The sequence below is a fragment of the Chaetodon trifascialis genome, chromosome 13 (genome assembly GCF_039877785.1).
Source record: "Chaetodon trifascialis isolate fChaTrf1 chromosome 13, fChaTrf1.hap1, whole genome shotgun sequence".
NCBI lineage: Eukaryota > Metazoa > Chordata > Actinopteri > Chaetodontiformes > Chaetodontidae > Chaetodon > Chaetodon trifascialis.
This window is the reverse complement of record NC_092068.1, coordinates 19,295,087-19,317,245: the sequence shown is the minus strand read 5'-3', so window position 1 is coordinate 19,317,245 and position 22,159 is coordinate 19,295,087. Positions and strand designations below refer to the sequence as shown.

The following is a 22,159-nucleotide window of genomic DNA, read 5'->3' as shown; positions in this document are numbered from 1 at the left end:
TTAGTATTTGTCATAACAAATGTGTCTCTGCTCCCATTCTGCTGAACGAGCCGCACCGCTCTCCTGCTCTCTGCTGTGGTCATTTACCTCATTTGATTTCCCACTGCCACCAGGTGGACTTTGGTCCTGGCCTGTTTGTGTTCTGTTAAATAAAGAAGGAATCTAGTTGGACCGTTATAAAATTGAACACGCAGCGTCTGTCAAGTCCATTAATGTAAGCCTATCTGTTTGCTGACCCATTTTATTACAACTCTCTCATTAGAGGACCTCCACATGCTTATGTAGCAGCTCATGTGATCTATCTAAAACTGATTGTAGAGTTTTACATTTTCTGATGTCTCCAGCTGGTGTGAGAGTAAAACCCCAGCCCTGTTTCTCTCCATCTCTGACACCTGTTTGTGACATTCCCGACTCTTCTTCCGCAGCTTCATGTTCCCTCGCCCACCTCTGTCTGCATCCATGTAGCTGCATAGAGGCCTTCATGGAGTCCATAAGGGTGCATGAGGGAGGGTTTGCTAAAGTAAACAGCCTCATCTGACTGAGAGGATGGTGATCTGTTGGCTCTGGAGCTCAGGCAAACACAGCAGCATTGTGCACTTGGGCCTCTGATTGATCCACATTTTGGCTGGCTGAGCGTTAAAAAACAGCAACACTGGTGACTGATCGTGTGAACGTATAATATACAAGCATACAAAGTGTACAACTCACTCAGGAGGACAACAGGGGGCAGTCATGCTCTGCTTTTGATGTTGGTGGACACATAACCGTCTTCCCTCAGGACATGATTGGATGAAGTACAAGTGTAAAGAACATAACATCGATTACATTTATTTCATACAGGTTAAAGGTTAGGTTCCCCCTTTTTTCAGTATGTTTTAATAAAACAGTCACGTGTTTTTGGTCGCTGTCGTTGTTCTTCCTGTCCAGATGACCATCACAAGAGTCCTTCCTGATGTGGTTCCAGTGTCAATGATGCGGGCAAAGTCCACAGTCCTCTTCTCATTTAAAAATAAATTAAGTTCACCTGAAGCTGATATGAGGCTTTAGCAGTTGATCAGTCAAATCAGGTGAATTTTTCCCGCTCCTGTCTTTTTATTACACCCTCAAGGGTTCCCTGCCAGTGGAGAGAACATGATGCGGTGCATTAAAACACAACATTTCATAATACACAACAGCATTTCCGACTATGGAAAAACAGGCCAAAGTCATTTCCTGTTTCTATTGTGTGCCACTTTGAGCAGCGTCCAGCATGAGGTTTAAACTTACAGGATGGAAGAGGAGGTTGAAATCAAAAGGAAATATTTTAACCATTCATATGATGTAATTCTTGATATGTTTTCAATATATCATGACATCAATATCTCACTTTGGTCTCAACAAAAAAAGCTGAGTTTAATATGAATAAAATACACATGTGCAATAGTGTTTAATGTTTTTACAAATGGCTATTTAAGTTTTTCTCCCAAACATAATTATAGCATTTTGGAAATTATAAGGTTTCACATGATGACGATGAATAATTTAAGTGACAAATGAGGAAATATACCAAACATAGGTCAAAACAGAGCTAAAGTTGGCTGAATCATAAATGTACATGCTAAATTAAGCCATCTGGGAGCCAAAAGAGCCGACTCTTGTTGCTGATCTGATCTGGCTTACAAAAAAAGAGCTGGAATTTCTATCACTAATGGCATGCTAACACATGCTAACACATAACATCAGTCAGTTTTGTGTTGTAGTTAACAGTGTCCTCCTATATGTACTTTTATTCTTATTTGTTCTTCCTTTCTGTTATCAAACTGCTGCCTCAATATTTGTATGGTTTTAAACAAAACTTGAAACCTGACCGAATTTTCATGTACACTGCAACTACTGGGAGTTAATTTGGGTGAAGTGGGACTCCTGTCCAGGTCTCTCCTCAGTCACCTGTCACAGCCAGCTACCATGTGGCCCTTTAGAGCACTTAACCATTGCTGTGTTTCCAAGACCACCAGCTACATTAAGGGAGAGGCTGAAGTGGGGCTGGCTGAGTAAGAGTCACAGCTACAACAAATTGTGCATCGTGAGTTTCTCCAAATCTTTTCACTTTTACTTCCTGTTGGGCTTTTTTTGATGCAATATTTTTCAAAGTTTTTAAATGTGTCTCTTTGTTTCTTGGTGTAGCATGTTCTTCTAATGAAGGACTGGTGGGAACAGCTCATGCATCTGTCAGATTACTTTCACAAGATGGGCGTAGTGCTGTCCAGGTAAAGACTTTTTACTTGAAAAAGTAGTTTTGCATTTATTCTACTATAATGTTGCTGTGTTCATCTTTAGATTGCACTTCTCTGTGTGTGTGTGTTTGTGTCTGTGTGTGTGTGTCAGAGTGAATAACAGTTGTAGAGTGGCCTCCAGAGAGCCTGTCAACACATCCCAAACAGTGAGCAGCATCTGTGACAGGGAGGTCAATAGTGCAGGCAGTGATCATTCCTCCATCATGCCTATTGGGAACAAGGGTAAAAGGAGTATTTTTCCCTCTCATCTAAAAACGAATGTATGCACACACATGCAGACACACTGTACTCTTGTATTTTTGACTGCAAACAGCTTGTGAGCCAGAGGAAGTGCTAGTTCCTGCTTGTCCAGAAATAGCCTGCGTGGAGCGAGGCTACATCACCCCACATCAAGTGTATAACCTGCTGAACGGAGAGGAAGGCCAGCCCGCATTGTATGATCTGTACTATATTCTCATCCTGGACTGTCGCAGCGCAGAGAGGTGGGTGTTGCAGATGCAGAAGCTCTGCCACTTAGATGCTAAAAGCAGATACATTAAAGGTACAGTGACATGCAATCCATCCACAGCACCACCTGGCCTCAGAAGTTGAATCAACATGTCTATCTCAGCAGCAAAAACTGATCATTATAAACTTTACAGACATAGCATTCTCTCACTAGAGCACCAAATGTGTATTAATCCACTGTGGGAACTAGTCCCCAACAAATGCACTATTGTTTGAGTAAAAAGAAAAGAAAGAATATCACCTGCCTCCACTTCTAAGAATGTATTTACTCTAGAAGAACACGTGTAAGATGGCTGTTTCACTTATGATACCTAATTTATGTGCATATCATGAATGAATGTGTGTGTTAGGTACAAGGTGAGCCACGTGGTGACAGCGCGGGCCGCTGTGACAGTGATCCACCCTGGGCTGGGCTGTCTAATCAGCTGTACAGAGCTGCAGAAGTATTCTATAATACTGCTGTATGCAGAGGAGGGATGCAGCCCAGGTCAGAAATCCACATTCAGCCTTAAGGATGCACACAAATGCACTGAAGTACTCTTACAAATAGACATTATATCTGCCTAGCATCCACGCCTTAGCGCTGACATTGTGAGCATGCTGACATCAGCATTTTGCCTTCTTCTTGGCTGTCTGATTGTATTGTCTGTGTTCTGTCACTGTGATTGTTTCTGTGTCTGTGCTTTTTTCAGTGGGCAGTGTGAAGGCCAGGGCAGACTCTCCAGACCTCCAGCGCTGTTTCTTCCAGCTCAGTGCTTTAGGAATGGACCCTGTCATTCTGCTAGGGGGATTCTCGGCCTTCAATGCCCTCTATCCTTTCCTCTGCACGCCGCGTATGGTCCTGCTGGAGCCTGAGCGGCACACCCTCATCATCTACCCCTCAGAGATCCTGGAAGGAGCTCTCTACCAGGGCTCTGTCTCCCAGGCCTCTGACTATCGCATCATCAAGAATCTACATATCACACATGTGGTCAATGCCACTGCCAACTCCCCCGATGCTTTCCCCAACACGCTCTGCTACCTGAGGCTGTGCCTGAGCGATAATGCTCAGCAGGACCTGGTGGAGGCGCTGCCGCTGGCATCCAGGTTCATCAGCAGGGCGCTGAAGGCTGAGCCCTCTGGCCGCGTTCTGGTTCACTGTAGTATGGGCAGGAGTCGCAGCTCAGCAATAACGCTGGCCTTCCTCATGGAGCATCGATGCTGGTCACTGCTTAATGCCCTGCGCTGGCTGAAGGAGAGGAGGGCGTGCACGGCACCCAATGTAAACTTCCTGCGTCAGCTGCTTACCTATGAAGAGCAGCTGTTTGGGAGCAGACTCACCTGTCTGGACGACATCCGCCGATGACTGGAATGGGAATGGAAAGGATATATTTGATATTACAGTGCTTTTTTCTGCAGTTCACTTTGAGAAAAGTGTCAAATAAGCTGAGAATGAACAAAGGAAGGAGGATTTTGTACTGGAAGAAAAACTCCCAAAGACTGGAGAGGAGTACCCCCCCACACAAGTTTGACAATAATCTTAAACGTCCACAGTGTTTCTTGGTCTACAATATATGCCTAAGTAACGAAAATAATCATACAGATGTTTAATTTTGTGACCTCTGTGTGACTCAGTATAATAAAATTTTAATGGGTGATTGTTGATAGAAGATATAATAAAATGCATTTATAGCATTTTACATTAGAAAGGTTTCTGTTATTCAGTGTTATTCCATGAGATGACGGTTGTCCCATATTGGTGTGTCATGCAGTCCGTTCAACAGTATTCATGTGAAAAAGTAGTTGAAAAAACTGAATCGAGGTCTGTGAACGGCCAGTGTTTATTACACACATTAACAATCTCTAGGGTTTACATAGGGAATGCTACTGAGATTTAGCATACACACACACACACACACACACACACACACACACACACACACACACACACACACACACACACACACACACACACACACACACACACTTAGCTCCACCCTGTTGAACTCAGTAGCAGGCAGCAGGAATTCCCTCCCTCCAGTCACACTTTTTGCATGGGAGGGGAGGAATTTTCTGGAATGTGGGAGAATTAGCAAGAGGAGTCTGCAGTTGAAAATGATGAAAAAAAAATATGTCTGACAAATTTAAACAATGCAACAACGACACAGAACATCAGTGTGAATGGAGATACTGAACACGCGCCCTTTTATTTACTATATAAAAAAAAATACATATATATATATATATTAAAATGGTGATTTTTAAATGGTGAACACTCCAGTGAAAAAGAGGAAAGCACATCTGAGGTTTGCAGCACAATTCAACACGTGGCAGAGGGGTGACGTTAGCTGGTACACACAATTTAAATACTGTCTGTCTCTCCAAGGGTCAAGACTGCGAGACACCTCCCCTCGAAACTTACAAACGACAACCCCTAAAGTCTCTGGTAGCAGGGGGCTGTATGCATGTGAGAATCTGCACGTAGCATTCAGACTCATGCTCTTCGAAATCCAGCCCTAACCACCAGATGGCCAGGAGTGTGCCGAAACATCACAGATAGGACGAAGGACCAACAGACTCGCCGGTCACTGCGCACAGTCCGCCTGAGTTGGGACTTCAGACGACCCCGAAACCGAGTACGCGTTTCTGCTGCAGGGTGCTGCCGCTAAGGTAAATATCACCTCCTGAGTCAGATAAGATGCCAAAAGCTAGCCACACTGTACAGTTTGCAGCCTTTTCGGATAGTTTTCATGTCCGTTTGCAGTGATGGACTGTCTGTTTTTACCGTGTTTCCAGTTGTCAGGAGCGACCGTTAAACACTGCAAACTTCTTTCAGTTAGTCCGTTCACAGTTGGGTTAACTTTAGCTAGCTTAGCTAGCTGAAAACTAGCTAACCGGACTGAAACTTTAATGTATGTGATGGTTCTCGGTGGCGGCAAAGAATGCAGAAAGACTGCACTGATTAATAGGGAGTACAACTAGCAAACTCCAGTCAGTCCAAGACAAAAATAGCGAGAAAAGCCTGAGTTTTGCTCCCGAAACTAGCGTCCACGTTAGGGCATTCCAGTGCAGTCCAGCGTGGGATGCTGCTGCCTTCACTCTGCTCTGTATTACACTCAGTAACAGCAGAATAAAGACCTCCGCTGATTTTATTTGTTATTTTGTAAATTTGCAGACTTGACATTCACAAAGTCTGCAATAATATACACTGCGGTGACCCCATAGCATCAGGCTATTTGGGGATAAAAGCTAATATTCACAGGGAACTTGCATTTAAACGTCATATTCTCGTTGGTTAGCTAATTAGCTAAAGTAGTTTTGGGGTAAACAAAGAGTACTATCTGGCCTCTGGGAAACAAAAAGATGTCAGTGCGTTTGCAGGGGTTATTGACGGGTTATTGCAGGGAACTTGCGTCGGACTCTGTCGGGTTGTGTTCAGCCCTCTCATGAGTCTTCCCGGCGGGGAGGGGCGAAGACGTGGCAGTCCTCTTCCATCCACATCCTGCGTTATCTGACTCTACAGCCTCACTCCCAGTAAAACTGTGATGAGGCCAGTTTGTCAGCGAAGAAGCTACTAGAACACAGTGAAGACAGAGAGGAGCAGTCTGACATTTGCTCAGAACTGTAGTGACTACAGTGAGGCCCCAGTGAGGCTGACAAAATGGACTGAAAAAATGATATTTCATGATAATACTCGAATATATTCTTTAGACTTTAAAGGGTCTTGAATGGGTGAATTGTTTATAAGCCTTGTGGGGATTTACACGTAGCATTTTCTATAGAAAACAGCACACAGTACTGATATATATTGTACAGTCATGATAATTCATAAATGAATAATTTAACATAAATAATATTGATTATTTTATGTGTGGTTCTTTACACACTAGAATCTAAATTTCCCCTGCAGGTACTGTGGATAAATGTTTGTGATATAACAATTGGGTTATTTTCCTAGCTTCTTCTTCTGCTTCTCTTTAAAATAAAAAAGTAAGGCTTCTTCAAGCATTCATCATTGTGAAATATCATGTTTTGAAAATGCAGTTAAGCTTTTCCTCCAAGAGAAACCACATCTTGCCAGTGTTTCTATTACTTTTGCTGCTTCTCTCTCCTGCATTTAAATTCAACAATATCTAGTTCAGTCCTGTCCCTGCCTTGTTGAGAGTCATCTTAGGCAAAGAAGCACACAGTAGAAATATATCACAACTCATTATGTAGTTGTGGAGGAATTTCTAAAGGTTGGTCCTTCTTTGCTAATGGAAGCACTGCGATATATCCTCATTTCCCACAATTAACACGAGGCTTTGAGGTAAAAAAAGAGTCTCCTAATGAACGTGTCTGAACAGAGCACAGCCCGATTGAAGCGTAGAGGTGAGGAAAAAAATACTTTCAGGCCAATTTTATGCACAACAGCTTCTGCCTTGCAAGTGTCTGGCAGGTTAAATGTTAAATAGGCGGTCAGGAATGTTTTTGCCTCACATGTCACGTACACATATGTGTGCACACCAACACTCTCACTTAATGTGCGGTGTGACGCATAAATCTAAATTATAACTGTTATACTTGACGCTTTAATCTCGACATTAGACTTCTGCACCATTATAACAAGGGTGGCACAGTAGTTGTCACCCTGTCATTACAATAATTATATTCTATTGAGGTTTTATCCTGAAAAGTGGTAGGAGCATATTTATGGTGCTGTGGACTGAGTGGCACCACAGATTCTGGAAATACAGTTGTAACAGTGAGGGATAATGGTAATTTGCATTTTCCCTCACAGTTTCTACTGAAATACACCTAGATTTAAATTTAACTTAGCTTGAATCAAATACATAGAGCAGATTTATTTTCCTTCCTATCTGCTGCATGCTGTTGGCCTAAATTGAAATGTCATATGATGCCATTCTTTTACTCTCACTCAGCATTTGTCAATGTGGCAAAGCCAGAACCTGCCTGAGCCTGTTGTCTGCTTCCAGTGAAAGGCATTCTAACTTTGCATAGACACACGTTTCATAGCTGACCTTAACTTTGCCACTAGGTGTGTGTGAGTGGTTCTTGCATGTGCACTTAACTTTATAATGAATATTTACAGCGGTATTGTTTCTGCTGTACTGGACACAGCTTGTGTTTATGTTATTTGAAAAAATATATATATATTTTCAACATAAGCAGCTGACTTACAGATCAAGAAATAATGTAATCAAAGTAAGACTGCTGTTATTTTCATTTTCGATTAATCTTCCAAATGTTTTCTCAATTGTTTAGTCTGGTTTGATTGATAATAGTTTGATCTATAAAACATTAGAAAACAGTGAAATATATCATCAGTTGTTGTTTTCAACCAACAGTCCAGGAGTTGCAGATTTTGAATGTGCTGTAATTTAAAACCAAGAAAAGCAGCAGATTCTCTCATTTGAGAACTTGGAACTATCAGGTTTTTGGCCCTTTTGCATGAAAAATGACTCAAAGTGTGATTTTAGAGAGAAACAGACTTGTAAATCTAGATGTATTACTCTCTGTACACTTGCTCTGACTTCAAATTAAGTCTCCAAGTCAAAGGAATCAGAGTAGTGTGATGATTTGTATGTTAGTGATGTTATTGTTAGTGCCTGTGTCTTTCTTATGCCAAACATAAAGGGAGTCTTGCTCCAGAAAGTTTTTTGCAAGTATCAAGAGTTTCCTTGTTGTCTCTAACTACATAATCCGTTAAGACATCCAGACATTGTTTGCTAATTTCAGCTGCACAAACCAGGTATTTCTTTGCTGTTAACGTCCCTCCGAGAGAGAGAATAAAAACCTTATTTATCCTTATTTATACACAGCTTCAGACTGACTTGAATAATTTCTTTCCACCTCTTTCCTCCAAGTATATTTTCTTTGTCCAATGCATGTGAAGCACAATGCATAATGTGCTGCACAGAAGTTCAGCTTTGACTATAGTTTCAGTTCCATCCCAAAATTGGCACGCGTGTATCTCATGGTGTCTATTGTTACGTGGTTTTGATGTAGATCCAAATCCAAATGCAGCTTGAGTTTTTAAATACACATTTTCTTGTGGCACAGTGACAAAGATGTCATTGGCCGAGCACATCCTCTGCTGCTGCTCAGTTTCAACTATAATATCTGTGTAAATACTCTTAAGATACAGTGTGTACACAGACATTCACATCTCACTATGTGCCTGCACATTTCTCCCTGCCAGCCTGTCTGTATTCTCCTCTAACATCTGTCTGTATGGGCAGACAGATCACAGTGCCAGGCCAAAGCCAAACCGGACACAGCAACAGCAACCACAGACTTATATTTGACTTTGTGTGGTGGTTGCGAGGCAGCACGTCTAAAAGGATTAAAGAGATTCTCCAAGTTTTTCAGTTCAAGGCTTACTCTTGATTTGCTCTTATTGCTTTACATTTTCTAAATGGTCAGTTCACCCAAATCACAAGAAACCCTATTTTCCCACTAACCCCTAATAGTATTTAACCATGCAGATAGTTTTGACATAACTGGGGCTTAGACTTTTGCTCACTCAACAGCAACACGCCTCTCCAGAAAAAAGTGAAACTGTGCACAGTAGGTCTGTGGATTATCCAGGGATTATAAATGGTGCTGCCATCCAGGTCTTGAACTCAGTGGAGGGAGTGAAGGGAGGTTTATGACAATGGGGACAGCAGTAATCTGGATGAGTTTTGAGGTCTGGAATGTAGGGCTGCCCTATTATGGCAAAAAATCATAATCATGATTGTTTTAGTCATTGAGATCACAATTACTGATCATGATTACCCATTGATTTTGGAAACATGCATTTATTGGATTTAAAAAACTTGAAACAGTGGATTTCCTTGAACTTTAAATATAATTCAACTATTAAACAAAACAAAAAATGTAAATGTGCAGCTGCATCGCGGGCTTCCCTGTGGCCTTTTTTTCAGTTCTATCTGCGTGATATGTCTGAGTTTTCTCTACAGATACAGCCGATACATGTGCTGCAAGCTGTAATGAAGTGTGTTTAGGCTCTCATAATTATTTATATGAGGTTTTGGGACTGTCAATCATAAATTCACTCTGCATGAGTGTGCGTGCTTCCTGTGCAACAGCTGAATTGGTTTTACATTTTTTCGTTGCTCTCAAGCTGAATGAAACATGCTGCAGCCTGGCTGGGAGAGGCAAAAGAGCACCGCTGTAAAGGAAATCGGATAAAACAAGAGCATTATTGCAAAAGGCAATGCGTCACAACAATAATTTTATCTTGTTTTCATAATCGTTGGAAGCCAAAATTGTAATTCCAAATAAAATTTACTTAACGGCCTACATAAAATGTTTGATGTGGCTCACTGGGAGTTAGCTTAAGTAAGGCAGACGGTAGATGACTGAAACTTGAAAAATAGGGATGTAGCAATATTGTTGTGGCTATAAAATGGGTCTGACATGACACCATGATGTGTCAGTAGTGATGGAGAGGTCATTTGGAGGGCAAGGTTATAAGGAAAACAAGCATCTCAGCTTTGATAGCAGTGTTGTCACCTGACATCCAGCAGGAAAGGTGACGAGCTAAAATCAGTATGGATATGAACAGATAGAAAGGAAATACTCATCAGTGTCAATCATATGCATGATTCAATTTTCAGGTTATGTATTGAAGAGTATTTCTGTCACTCTTTCTTCAGAATGGAGTTACCGTGTTGGTGTTTATTGCTGCTTAGCTGCCTGCAGTCTCTGTCAGCCCACAATGACTTCTTCACCTCCACAGGTAAAAGCGTCATGTAGCACTCACTGATTCTTCAATTTCTCATTTGTTATTTTTTTTTACCACACATATGGAAGCAAAATAGCATGACATTGTGGGATCCTATAATGATCTGATAAGTGATTCCTTTGTGTAATTTATCATTGCAGTATTGATGTTCACCATGTCTGATTTGTATTCCTCAGGCCAGATGACTGATCTGTTATACACAGAAAAAGACCTTGTCACCTCTCTGAAGGACTACATCAGAGCAGAGGAGAACAAGCTGGAGCGTGTCAAACAGTGAGTTTGTGGACACAAACTTCATGCATTGATACACAGACATGCATACATGTACACAAGCATATAAAATCTTACACAGAAGTGCATGCAAACAGACATTTGTGCAGATACTTGTACTCCACACAGGTCCTCATATTTATGATTAATGCTTTGTTATTGCTTGTGAAATGTAAGTAGTTTACCCAACTCTGTATTGATAGGTGGGCTGATAAGTTGGATTCACTGTCAGCTACAGCCACACAGGACCCAGAGGGCTTCCTGGGGCACCCTGTCAATGCCTTCAAACTGATGAAGAGGTTGAACACAGAGTGGGGAGACCTGGAGAGCCTTGTTCTCAGTGACACCACTGATGGTATGGAAAAAGAAGGATTTTTCAATACTAACTGACCTTGGTCTGATCGAGTGCTTTCTATCAATTTCCTTTGGCTGAATGTGGAACTGCCTAATTAAGGCAGTGGTGGATTGTCTCCAGGGTGCAGGCATGTTTTTTTTTATTTGCTTGTCCAAAAAACTAAGCAAAATATATTTTTTAAGGATGCTTGTTAATCCACGGAAAGCTGTATTTTTTTTTGCTTTTTTGTAATACTATGCTGCCCATTCATACTTGAAATATTTTAGTAGCAATCAAATGCCTCGCTCAGTCACCTTAACACGAGTTATTGAGGTGGAAGAGAGAGTTACTCATTCACTTTTTCAGAATGTCTTGCTTAATCTAACTATAATTCTCCCACACAAGATCAAAGACACTTCAAGCACTCTCTCTGATCATTTATTGTCTACCTGTCTGCTTGTTATGTATACAGAATCATCCTTCTATACCTTTCTCTGTCCTTTTCTGTCCATTTCTCTCAGGATTTATTTCCAACCTGACCATCCAGAGACAGTATTTTCCCACAGATGAGGATCAGACCGGCGCTGCTAAAGCTCTCCTCCGGTTACAAGACACTTACAGACTGGATGCCAACACCATCTCTACAGGAAACCTACCTGGTAAAGGGCTTAATACAGTGCATACCACATCTGCTTGGCACAAAGTTTTATATCTCCTTGTGTGGATTATACCTTTTTCATGGTTTCTGTGTTATAAAGGAGATGGTTTAGTTTTCTTCAATGCCAATGTTCCCCTCCTGTATCCTCTGCATACTAGGAGTGAAACACAAGAACCCAATGACAGTGGAGGACTGTTTCGAGCTGGCGAAAATCGCCTACTCTGATGTGGATTACTACCACACAGAGCTGTGGATGGCCCAGGCCTTGAAACAGCTCGATGAGGGAGAAGAGTCCACTTTAGATAGGGTGACAGTGCTCGACTACCTCAGCTACTCCATCTACCAGCAGGGGGAGGTAGAGCGAGCCCTGGAGTACACCAAGAAGCTGCTTGAGTTGGGTGAGTCTCTATTTACAAGTGTACTGGGAGGCCTGTTTTACAATGTAAAGTGATATTGTCACATAAACACAAATAGTTTTGAAACTGGTGCGCTTTTCTTACAGAGTTTGTCATGACTTGCACAGACACCAGACTTAATTTTGTTTGATTAGATAAGACTGTAAAAATGTGGGAATAGCCTTAATTTTACGAGACATACAAAAACATTTCTATGAGAGAAAAGAACATCAGTAGAGATCATCTAAATTGTGAGAATTAAGACAGAAAGTCAGTTGGATAAATTTGCAGAAAATGAGACATTTGCTTTGGTTTGAACTGAGTGACCAAATACCGGCCTGCATTTCCAAACCACACATAAACAGTCTGGGCCAAAATATCCATGCCATCACAAGTCTGTGAGGTTTTGTCCAGAAACAATATGCTGTTCTTACCGTCTAAAATCTCCACCAAATTTGTCTGAGTTGTTTATAGATTTGGCTTTAACAACAACAGCCTTCTGGTCAGGGCCACTTAGACATGTCGATAGAGCTTCTTCTTAGAAAGGACCTGTTATTGATGACTTTTGAGCTGTTCTTCTTTTATTTATTGGTAGTAGTGATTTAAGGTAATCAGAGAGGAATTGGTTTATGTGTTTATGAAGTTTATGTGAATTATTGTACTCTCAATTCTAACCTGCACCCAATTAGATTGGATCACAACCTTTGAAATCTGGATAAGTGGTGGTGAGAATGATCTTTTCAGAGTTGTGTGATTTGCATTGGGGGTGAAGTTAATCCTGAAATTAGATTGCTTGAATGTTAGTTGAAAGTCGAAAGTTCAAAGTTGGTGTCAGTTCCAGACTGTGTAAGGAACTTTTCGGGTAGGAAAGGTTGAATTGGTGGAACAGTGTGACAATTTGGTGATGGGTGTTATGGGGTTCAGTTTTGTGTATTGACAGTAAGAAGGATATTTTTTTAGTGATGGATGATGCCAAACACCATCCCACCAACCTGGACTTCCTAACCCAATTTATTTTCTAAAAAGTCAGTTAATTACATTTGCTCATGAATATTATTCATTATAATGCTGCTATATATTTCCCTTGATTGTCTTGAAATGTGAATTTGCTCTGATGAAGCCTCAGTGGTGACCGTGTTATCCCACATTTTCCTCCAAATGAGCCCCTGAATTAATTTGCTGTGTTCGTACGTCTTGTTTCTGAGAACTGGATAAGGTCAGACTGAATAAATAGCATATAATCGTGTCATGTTGGAAGCTCGGTTATTTTGATTACGATGGGCGGAATATTCTTTCGTGACATTGCTACAGTCATCACTATTTGTAATCACCTCTATTATTTCTGTTGGTCTCTCATTTTCCCCAGACCCAGAGCACCAGCGCGCCAAGGGCAACCTGAAGTACTTTGAGTTTCAGTTGGAGAAGCAGAAAAAGGCTGCAGAGGAGGAAGGAAGTCAAAAAGAGAAGGTGCCAGAGAAAAGAGACACAACTGAAAAGAAGAAGAAGTCCAAAAAGGTCTCTTTTCAGCTGATCCCAGAGAGGAAGAAGTATGAGATGCTTTGTCGTGGGGAGGGGATCAAAATGGTGAGGCAGACAAAGAGATGCACAAAAACACCACTTCAACTTTAAATATACAGCTCTGTTTTAACCCCTTTATTGTCTGCTTTTCTCTCAACCAGACCCCCCGCAGGCAGAGTCGGCTCTTCTGTCGTTACTATGACAACAATCACAGCCCCAAATATGTGCTGGCACCCGTCAAACAGCAGGACGAGTGGGACCGCCCCTACATCGTCCGCTACCTTGACATCATCTCCGACAAAGAAATCGAGAAGGTCAAGACATTGGCAAAGCCACGAGTAAGGGATTCTCAGTTGTGTCAGTCCTCCCGTGATGTCACATGATGCATATACACTCACCAGCCACTTTATTAGGTACAGCCAATAATCTGGTGACCTAGGAGGCTATATGAGTAGACTGAACTCATTGTCATGTTCAACAGAAACCTATTGGTGATGATTTGAGCTTTGTGACATGGTGCGTTATCCTGCTAGAAATAGCCATTAGAATGTGGGTATACTGTGGTCATAAAGGGATGGACATGGTCAGCAAAACTACTCAGGTGGCATTTAAATGCTCAGTAGTACTGAGAGGCCCAAACCGTGCCAGGAAAATATCCCCTATACCATTACACCACCACCTCCTGCATGAACCGTTGATACAAGCCAGGATGGATCCATGCTTTCATGTTGTTTATGGCAAATTGTGACCCTGCCATCTGGCTGTAGCAGCAGAAATCGAGACTCGTCTGATCGGGCAGTGTTAGAGACTGTTGTGCGTGAAAATCCCACTAGATCAGCAGTTTTTAGCAACACATTCAAAGTCACTTAAATCACCCTTCTTTGCTTAGAACTTCAGCACATCGTCTTGACCATGTCTACATGCTCGAATGCATTGAGCTGCTGCAACATTAGATATTTGTGTCAACGAGCAGTTGAACGAGCGTACCTAATAAAGTGGCAGGTGAGTGTATAAAGCTGCATTGATCACTGTAAGGTTTACTGTGGTCTAGTTAGAACATTCCTTAGCTTCTGTTATGTTCTTAAGTGTGTTGAGGGGCGGGAGGTCAAAGCTGCGAGGCTGGTTGATGTGATGCTGATACTTAGGCAAGCACACAGGCATGCACATCTTTGCATGTATGTGCATGTATGTCTGTGTGTGGGTAAATTGTGTCCCTGGCTTCACAGCTACGCAGGGCCACAATCTCCAACCCCATCACAGGAGTGCTGGAGACAGCTCCGTACCGGATCAGCAAAAGGTAAGGCATAGCCAGGCGCCGCCAAGAACAGAGGATATAGGAGAGAGCTGAGAGGGAGAAAGTGAGATTTCTTCTCCTTTTTCCCTCAATAACTCATCCCATTTCTCCTCTGTAGTTCAGTCCGTTCGTCTATCTCAATTTCTCCGCCCTTCCAAAGCTTAAAGGCTCTTGAGCTGAAGCACAGGATCCAGCTGAGAGTGATCAAAGCTTTACACGGCTTATGTAAACATTTGTAGATCTATTACTGGTTTATAAAGGCCTGCTCCTTACAAATATCTTATGGTGCTTTAACCAGTGACACAGAAATGAGAGAAAAAACCAAATGCATTGCTAGAGATTGTGCTCTGAGATTGTGGATGTTTCTGCTCAGGAGTCTGCTACAGAAAGGTAACACAGGACGGCAGAGGAGGGGGACATGTGTTACTTTTTCTAATAGTTGATATTAACATAGTTGCTTTTTGTGACCCAAGAGGTGTATCAAAGGCACTCATTTAGTGTCCATTGGAAGTTTTGCCTTTTGTTCAGGGTTGCCACAGGTCTTGAAAGACCTTGAAAGAGATTTAGAGAGCAATAAAGAGGCCCATAAAGTACCTCCCAGAATCTGACTTTCAGCCCCTGTCGTATCAAAATTCACCTATGATAACTAGGCTGGGCCAGGCCACATCTCTCTCTCTCTCTCTCTCCCACTCTCTCCCTCTCAATGTTGACCTGCCCAGTAAGAAGGAGGAGCGAGGAACTGGTCATGTCTGAAGGACTTTTGTTTAGGAGCGTCTAATGAGGAACACGTGTCAGAAGTGTCCAATGTCCAATGAATAATAGCAGCCATTGTTGTTGGTTGTTTGACTCTCCATAAACAATCCACACATCTCTCTCTCCACCCATCAATGATAATGGGAGCAGCATGAACAGTATGATATATTTGATGACAGCAGCACATTTCAAACAAGTTGTGGAATGCTCCAAAAACACCTGTTTGGAACATCCCACAGGTAAAGAAGTTCATTGGTAGCAGTATCATGATTGGGTATGAAAGGGGCATCCTGGAAAGGCAGTCAGCGTGATGCAGATGGACAGATGAGTTTGAAGGTCATTTCTACTAAATTGCCTTAAAATTGATGTTTGTGCTTTTTGGTAGTAAGTCCAGAATTCATCAAATAAATGAAAACTTTCAAATGTCAGCACAGTGTCTGCTCAGGGGAGCCACCACCCGGGAAAATACCATGTTTGGGTATTGTGAGATTTCTGGTTATTGCGCTTCTTAATCATATCTTTTTTAACACTGGTATCATGAAAATGTCCAAAGGGCACAGAAATGTGTTGTTTTTATTACATATGATACTATATGACACAAACTCGAGCCGTCCTGAGTGATTTTAGATGCTGTAAGTTCCACACTATTTGGCTGAACATGTTGATTTGTTTTGTAGTGGTGACTTGATGAAAAAATAGAAGGCCAGACACAACAAAGCAACAGCTGAACACTCAGTGGCCGTTTTCTTAAAGTAACTTTTTGCTTATACTCAAAACCAAAAATCTCTGAACCAAATTTATATTCAGATTCCTTAAGATATGTCTGTTAATGGTCAGAGGCTTTTCTCATATCTCTTTTCACTTCGATTTTATGATATATGACAGGATATATGACATGTTTTTCAACATAAAAAAAACATTTGAAACAATGTTTTGATGAAAGGCTCTGACCATTACCAGCAAAAAAAAAGGTTATGACTTTGTTGAGCCTAAAAAGGTTTTCTGCTGATGTGCAAATGAACACATGATAATGACTTTTCCTCTTTTCCCGTGTGGTGCCTGGCCTTTCTAATGCCTAAGGTGAACCATCTTTGTCCAGCACTGTGCTGGACTGGTATATGTAAACATTTGTGTGATTTATTGGCTCTTATTTTGAAATAATTTGTCCTTAAAAAGTGCTTGAAAAGCCCTTGAAATGTATTATTACAAAAGAGTGGCAACCCTGTTATAAAAGGAAACTCGGTTCCGTGTGTTGCCTCATGAAACACCCTCTTGCATTTTCTTCAGAATAACATTGACAACTAGTGACCAGTTCTGCCTGTCTTCTCTCTCCCTCTTTCCTCCTCTGACTTTCCACTCGTCCTCTTGTGTGTATCACATTCCATCGTCCTTTTTTCCATCCTTTTTCTATCTTTTGTTCCTCGACCTCCATGTCCTTCTGCTGGGGAAACTACTGTAGTTAAGGCGAGCCACGGTGCATGACCCTCAAACTGGGAAACTTACCACGGCCCAGTACAGAGTCTCCAAGAGGTAAGGGGTCACAGGTTACTGCAATGCCTTCCCCTCCTCCTCCATCCATCTCTTCATCTTCATCTCAGTGCCCTCGCTGAAACTATTCAGCCCTACAACCAATAAGCATCATGGAAAAAGTGAGAATGTTGAGCTACACCTGGAAAACTGTCACTAGAGGTTTTAATTTGGTTTAAGTGAAGTTCAAGAGATTTCTGCCACTATATTGAGCTAAAATAGAGTTTAAGCCAAGCTAAACAATCCTCTGTTGTAGTTTTTTTTGGGTGCAGCAGAAATATTCTTTGTTCTTTCAGTTTGCCCAGGGATTTGGGGATTTCCATGGAAGTTACAGTAACAGCCTGTTTTCTTTCCCCTTGCCATCCTTCACAGGTTGTTTGAAATCCAGAGCGCTGAATCTCTACTCCTCATTGCGCTTTCCAGGAATGAATCTGTGTCACGTTCTCATATGAGCTCATTACAGCTGCTACGGTTTTACTGTGCTGCTTCAACTTCCATATCAGCATGAGAGACTGAGAAGCTGAGTCTGGAGGCACATCCACAGCTCGCTGTACGCTGCACACGTGTGGAAAGAGAGATTGTACTTTTCCTGCCGTCACCTTGTACTTAAAATTGCTGTTCCACTTTTATAGATTCGTTGTCTTTTGTAGGTTAAATTTCCATCCCACCCTAAAAATAGCGGGCTTCGCAGGCCACCAAAACCCCCAAATTTCTTTGGTTTTACTTTTCTTGGGTGTGGGTTCAGGGGCGTGGTGTCCGTTTGATGTTTTTCTGTGTGTGCATGTTAGTCAGCATACGTTCCCAAAGTGAACCTAGAGTGATCGAGAGAACAGACGGATGCACTCACAAGAGTGTGACTTCTCTCTGAACCGGCTGCAAACACGTCAGGAAAACATCTGTAGGCTCACATTTGGTCCAGCATCCCTTCAAAAATATTACTTATTATCAACACACACTCTCAATAAAGAAAGATGACTCATCACACTTCCTCGCTCATGCACACATATTCTCAGAAACACTTCAATGAGCCAGTGGGGATGGGAGTCATCTCATAGGCTGTGATGTCGTAAAAAATCCCCTAAATTTGAACACGTCACATGTGTTGGTAACTTCATAGAAATTGGATCTTGAAGTCTATCATAATATTATTTGTGGTTTTGCTGTTTTTTTATGTGGATGCTGTCGCCTCTTAATGCATTAACCAGACAAAATCAGAGTCACAAGACAGAGTTCAGTGCCATGTTTATCAGGGGCCTATTCTTAGACTGGGGTGTGAGTGTGTGTATGAAAGGGGGGTAGTGTGAGGAAAGTTAAATCCATGAAAATATTTTGCCTCTGCTCAACCAGACTCTTGCTCGAAAGGTGCACAAAGATTGAAATCAGTACAACTCTGTACCCTCAGCTGATTGGAGATTCTGAATCTTGGGCTGGTTTCCAATTCTTCATTTTCTTCATGCCTCCACTTTCCTTGTCTTTCATTTCATTATGCTGAACCTCACTTTTGTTCCGAGCTTCTCATGGCAAATTTTCAGCATGAAGTTTGCCTATTTCAGAAGAAATCTTTACTACCATCTAGTGGACAAACATGTGCCTCACTAACAGACCATCACTGTACAGCCTGTTGCTCTTCTGGCTCAATTACTGTGCTTACTGTTCTCCTGTATTCCAGTGCTTGGCTTACCGGCTATGATGATCCAATGATTGACGTGATCAACCAGAGAATTGAAGACCTCTCAGGGCTGGAAATGGACACCGCAGAAGAGCTGCAGGTAGGTAGTTCAAGACATGAAGGTTGCAGATATTCATTCACAGTTTATTTCATTTAATGTTGATTCTGTGTTTATGAGGCAAAACCTTACTGCTTCTCAGGAAGCCTCTCTTTATGTGCGTGTGTTGGAAATATGATTTGTGCCTTTGTTATCATGTTGTTTTGATCCCTGTAGGTTGCAAATTATGGTGTTGGAGGTCAATATGAACCTCACTTTGACTTCGGAAGGGTAAGACCCTTTGTGATTAATTTCTATAAATGCACAGTAGTGCTAATATGACAGAATAACCTGACTGAACCTGACTCTCCCTCCACAGAAAGATGAGCCAGATGCCTTTAAAGAGCTGGGCACTGGGAACCGCATAGCAACATGGCTCTTCTATGTGAGTAAACTCTTCCTAAAAGCACCTGAACACCAATGCTGTTAACAAAATGTGGAGTAAAATTTAGTTCCTGTGATTAGAAAAGCTGCGTACAAACTGAGCCAATGAAATGGGCGAATGAAGCTCACGATAAATTTTCCCCTTTGATTTTGCTCTGGGTGACAACCTGGTATTACACATCAAGGACCATCTGTCATCTCTGATTATGAGCTTTATCGGCGTGCAAAATCTTTGCTGTCACAAAAGTAACATCTGAGTTAAAGCAGGACTGGCGGTGCTGATGCTGTAATGAGGATGTTACAAGTGCTGGAATGAGCAGCGATAGAAATACAGCCAGTGGTACTTTGTATAAGCAGCGCCTCAACAGAGAGATTAATTATTTAAAGGATCATGACGATGCAAAGAGCATAAAATGTGTGTTTAGCAACCTTTGCAGTCATATCGCTCCCGAGCTTCCACAAAGAATGAACCTTCTTCCTCTCTGCCTCTGTCGTAGATGAGTGACGTAGCAGCTGGAGGAGCCACAGTGTTCCCAGACGTTGGTGCAGCAGTTTGGCCCCAAAAGGTAACCGCTTATGATCCACCACTTATTGCCAAACATATTACTGACTCTGCAGCTGCGCCTGAATCAGATGCATTATGCAGGCAACTAATGCTACAACTGTTTATCTGTGTTTATGTTGCTGTTGAAGTTTAGTATACACTGAAACTGTTGATTAATAACAAAATAAAATTGTGCAGTATGCTGTGACTTGTTGTTTTTGCCACTCTGTCAGGAACAGTACATTCTGCACACGCACAACACAATCTTCTAATTGGGTAACATGTACAAAATAAGATCATGTACTATAAGCAATTGCCTATTTGTTCATTCCTGTCATAGAAGGGATGTTTTTTGTACACTTCTTAGACTCTTTTCTTGAGAATTAATTTACTAGGCTGACTTTCTGAGATGCCTGGCTATTCCTGGACGGTTTACAGCACCGCTAACATCTGCCGCCTGTTGTTTGTGGGTATTTCAGGGCTCTGCAGTGTTCTGGTACAATCTGTTTGCCAGCGGGGAGGGAGACTACAGCACCCGACATGCAGCTTGTCCAGTGTTGGTCGGCAACAAGTGGGGTGAGCTCCTCTTTGTCTGGTTCCTGATAAAACCGTCCATAAACACCTCAGTACATATCTCTGATGAGATCATGAGCTTTGCTGGAGACATTTGTAAAAGCGAAAGCAACAAAGAGTCAGACCTGGTCTTGAGTTTATGACAGGAAGGGTAAAGATCCCTACTGGGTCTGAAGTCAACAGAGGGCTGCGTTAAGGTTCTGATTATTATTTTTCTTTTTCTTCTGTTTAGTATCAAACAAATGGATCCATGAACGAGGCCAGGAGTGGCGGCGACCTTGTGGCCTGAGTGAAAATGAATGATGGAAACAGACCCCCCCCCCGCCCTCTCCCCCCTTCCTTGTGAACCACCCAGGACCATAGAAAACTGCTGCAGGCCACAGATGATACACATGGACACATGGGGTCCAAATAGCTCATTCCCTCACGACAAACACTGCTTTTTTTTTCTCCCAGCTGTTACGTTCTGAGCCCAGAGATTGTTTGGGTTAATGTCGAGTCCCTTGTACAGTATTAGCAACGGCATGACAGATAACATGTTCCTCAGGTTGTTTGACGGGTTTTCGTTTTTACTCCAGCGTGTCCTTCTTTGCACTCTGTATGAACTCGAGCTCCGTGCTGAGGTTATCCTTCAGTAGTAGGGGCAGCTTCCTCTTTCTCAGTGTGAATCTTAAAGGTACAGCTCACCTTTTTAAGAGTCCTGCCTGATTCGTCGCAGTCCTTTCATTTCATTGACAGAGAACCTCGGCCTGTGCTTTTTTAGAAAATGAAAGGATTTCTAAAAACATTTTAAACAATGGGGCTGCAAACTTTCTTCAGAAAATTAAATATTCTCTCGAAGTGACTCTTATTGACAGCCACTTTCACTTTGCAGTAAGTACTCAGCAGGCTCACTGAATGTCTGTTTTGTTTATTTACATGTGGTAGCAATCTCTGCTTCCAGTAGCTCAAACTCAAAAACCAAAGCAAGCGCTCTGTGGAAGGAATGAAAGGGTTCACAGCACATAAGAAAACTAAACATGAATAGATATATTGGGAAATGGGACCACAGTCCGGGGTTGTGCTTTGGTAGAGAAAAACACAAATAATTCCCTGTAGCAGCTAATCAGAGCTCACTAAGTCTCCATCGACGCAGTGCTTTTTCCACATATCGCGCGCTTTGTTGGTTGGTGTTTTTTTTAACTCATTTGAATGCTCACACTACATTTGATTTGACGAACACAGACACGCATCCCAATGCTGCATAGAATTTAGTGTTATATTTCACACGTTTAGCTTGTTCATCCCGAGTGTCTCGTAAGGGCCAACCAAGGAAGGAGAACACATGGACATCAGGAAGTGGAAGAGTGGACTGGATACATCGCATTGTGCCATGACAGGTTTTTTCATAGAGTGAATGACTGCTGTGTCGGTGCTCCTCAGTGTAAGAATATATGGGTTTTCCAAGGAAGAAACAGTTTATTTATATGTCCCAAGCCAGCTTTGTGTGGGTTGTTTTTGTCTTAAAGTCTGAACTCTGTGTTGTTTTTTGGTTTTTACAATAAAGACTGTTTTATTGATCTCAAGTGAATAAACTGACTTGTTTCAGTTTGTGTGTCTGTGTGCATGTGTGTGTGATTGGGATTTTTTTT

General features: G+C 41.9%; 2 protein-coding genes across 3 annotated transcripts; both read left to right on the top strand.

Moving 5' to 3' along the window:
* The first annotated feature begins 2,034 nt into the window (after positions 1-2,034).
* Positions 2,035-4,462, top strand: LOC139340877 (serine/threonine/tyrosine-interacting-like protein 1). Its single transcript, XM_070976976.1, has 6 exons — positions 2,035-2,062; positions 2,164-2,246; positions 2,365-2,495; positions 2,587-2,755; positions 3,131-3,267; positions 3,473-4,462. Exons 2-6 carry the CDS (start codon positions 2,176-2,178, stop codon positions 4,123-4,125), a joined length of 1,161 nt encoding a protein of 386 aa, XP_070833077.1. The 5' UTR covers positions 2,035-2,062; positions 2,164-2,175; the 3' UTR covers positions 4,126-4,462.
* A 717-nt stretch (positions 4,463-5,179) lies between these two features.
* Positions 5,180-22,096, top strand: p4ha1b (prolyl 4-hydroxylase, alpha polypeptide I b). 2 transcript variants are annotated; one of them, XM_070977279.1, is made up of 15 exons: positions 5,180-5,429; positions 10,424-10,506; positions 10,689-10,785; positions 10,986-11,137; positions 11,638-11,775; positions 11,933-12,172; positions 13,536-13,753; positions 13,849-14,025; positions 14,914-14,984; positions 18,931-19,030; positions 19,205-19,258; positions 19,347-19,412; positions 19,909-19,977; positions 20,435-20,531; positions 20,761-22,096. In XM_070977279.1, exons 2-15 carry the CDS (start codon positions 10,425-10,427, stop codon positions 20,829-20,831), a joined length of 1,632 nt encoding a protein of 543 aa, XP_070833380.1. In that variant the 5' UTR covers positions 5,180-5,429; position 10,424; the 3' UTR covers positions 20,832-22,096. The 2 variants fall into 2 exon arrangements, with proteins under 2 accessions (XP_070833380.1, XP_070833381.1); XM_070977280.1 differs by lacking the exon at positions 14,914-14,984 and adding an exon at positions 17,194-17,264 and having other exon boundaries at positions 5,186-5,429.
* The last annotated feature ends 63 nt before the right edge of the window (positions 22,097-22,159 follow it).

Coding starts and splice junctions, on each gene's coding strand:
- LOC139340877 (XM_070976976.1), top strand. CDS start 2,176: ATGAAGGACTGGTGGGAACAGCTCATGCATCTGTCAGATTACTTTCAC. Junction 2,756..3,130: donor GACTGTCGCAGCGCAGAGAG/GTGGGTGTTGCA, acceptor TGTGTGTGTTAG/GTACAAGGTGAGCCACGTGG. Junction 3,268..3,472: donor AGAGGAGGGATGCAGCCCAG/GTCAGAAATCCA, acceptor TGCTTTTTTCAG/TGGGCAGTGTGAAGGCCAGG.
- p4ha1b (XM_070977279.1), top strand. CDS start 10,425: ATGGAGTTACCGTGTTGGTGTTTATTGCTGCTTAGCTGCCTGCAGTCT. Junction 14,026..14,913: donor AGACATTGGCAAAGCCACGA/GTAAGGGATTCT, acceptor CTGGCTTCACAG/CTACGCAGGGCCACAATCTC. Junction 19,413..19,908: donor TAGCAACATGGCTCTTCTAT/GTGAGTAAACTC, acceptor CCTCTGTCGTAG/ATGAGTGACGTAGCAGCTGG.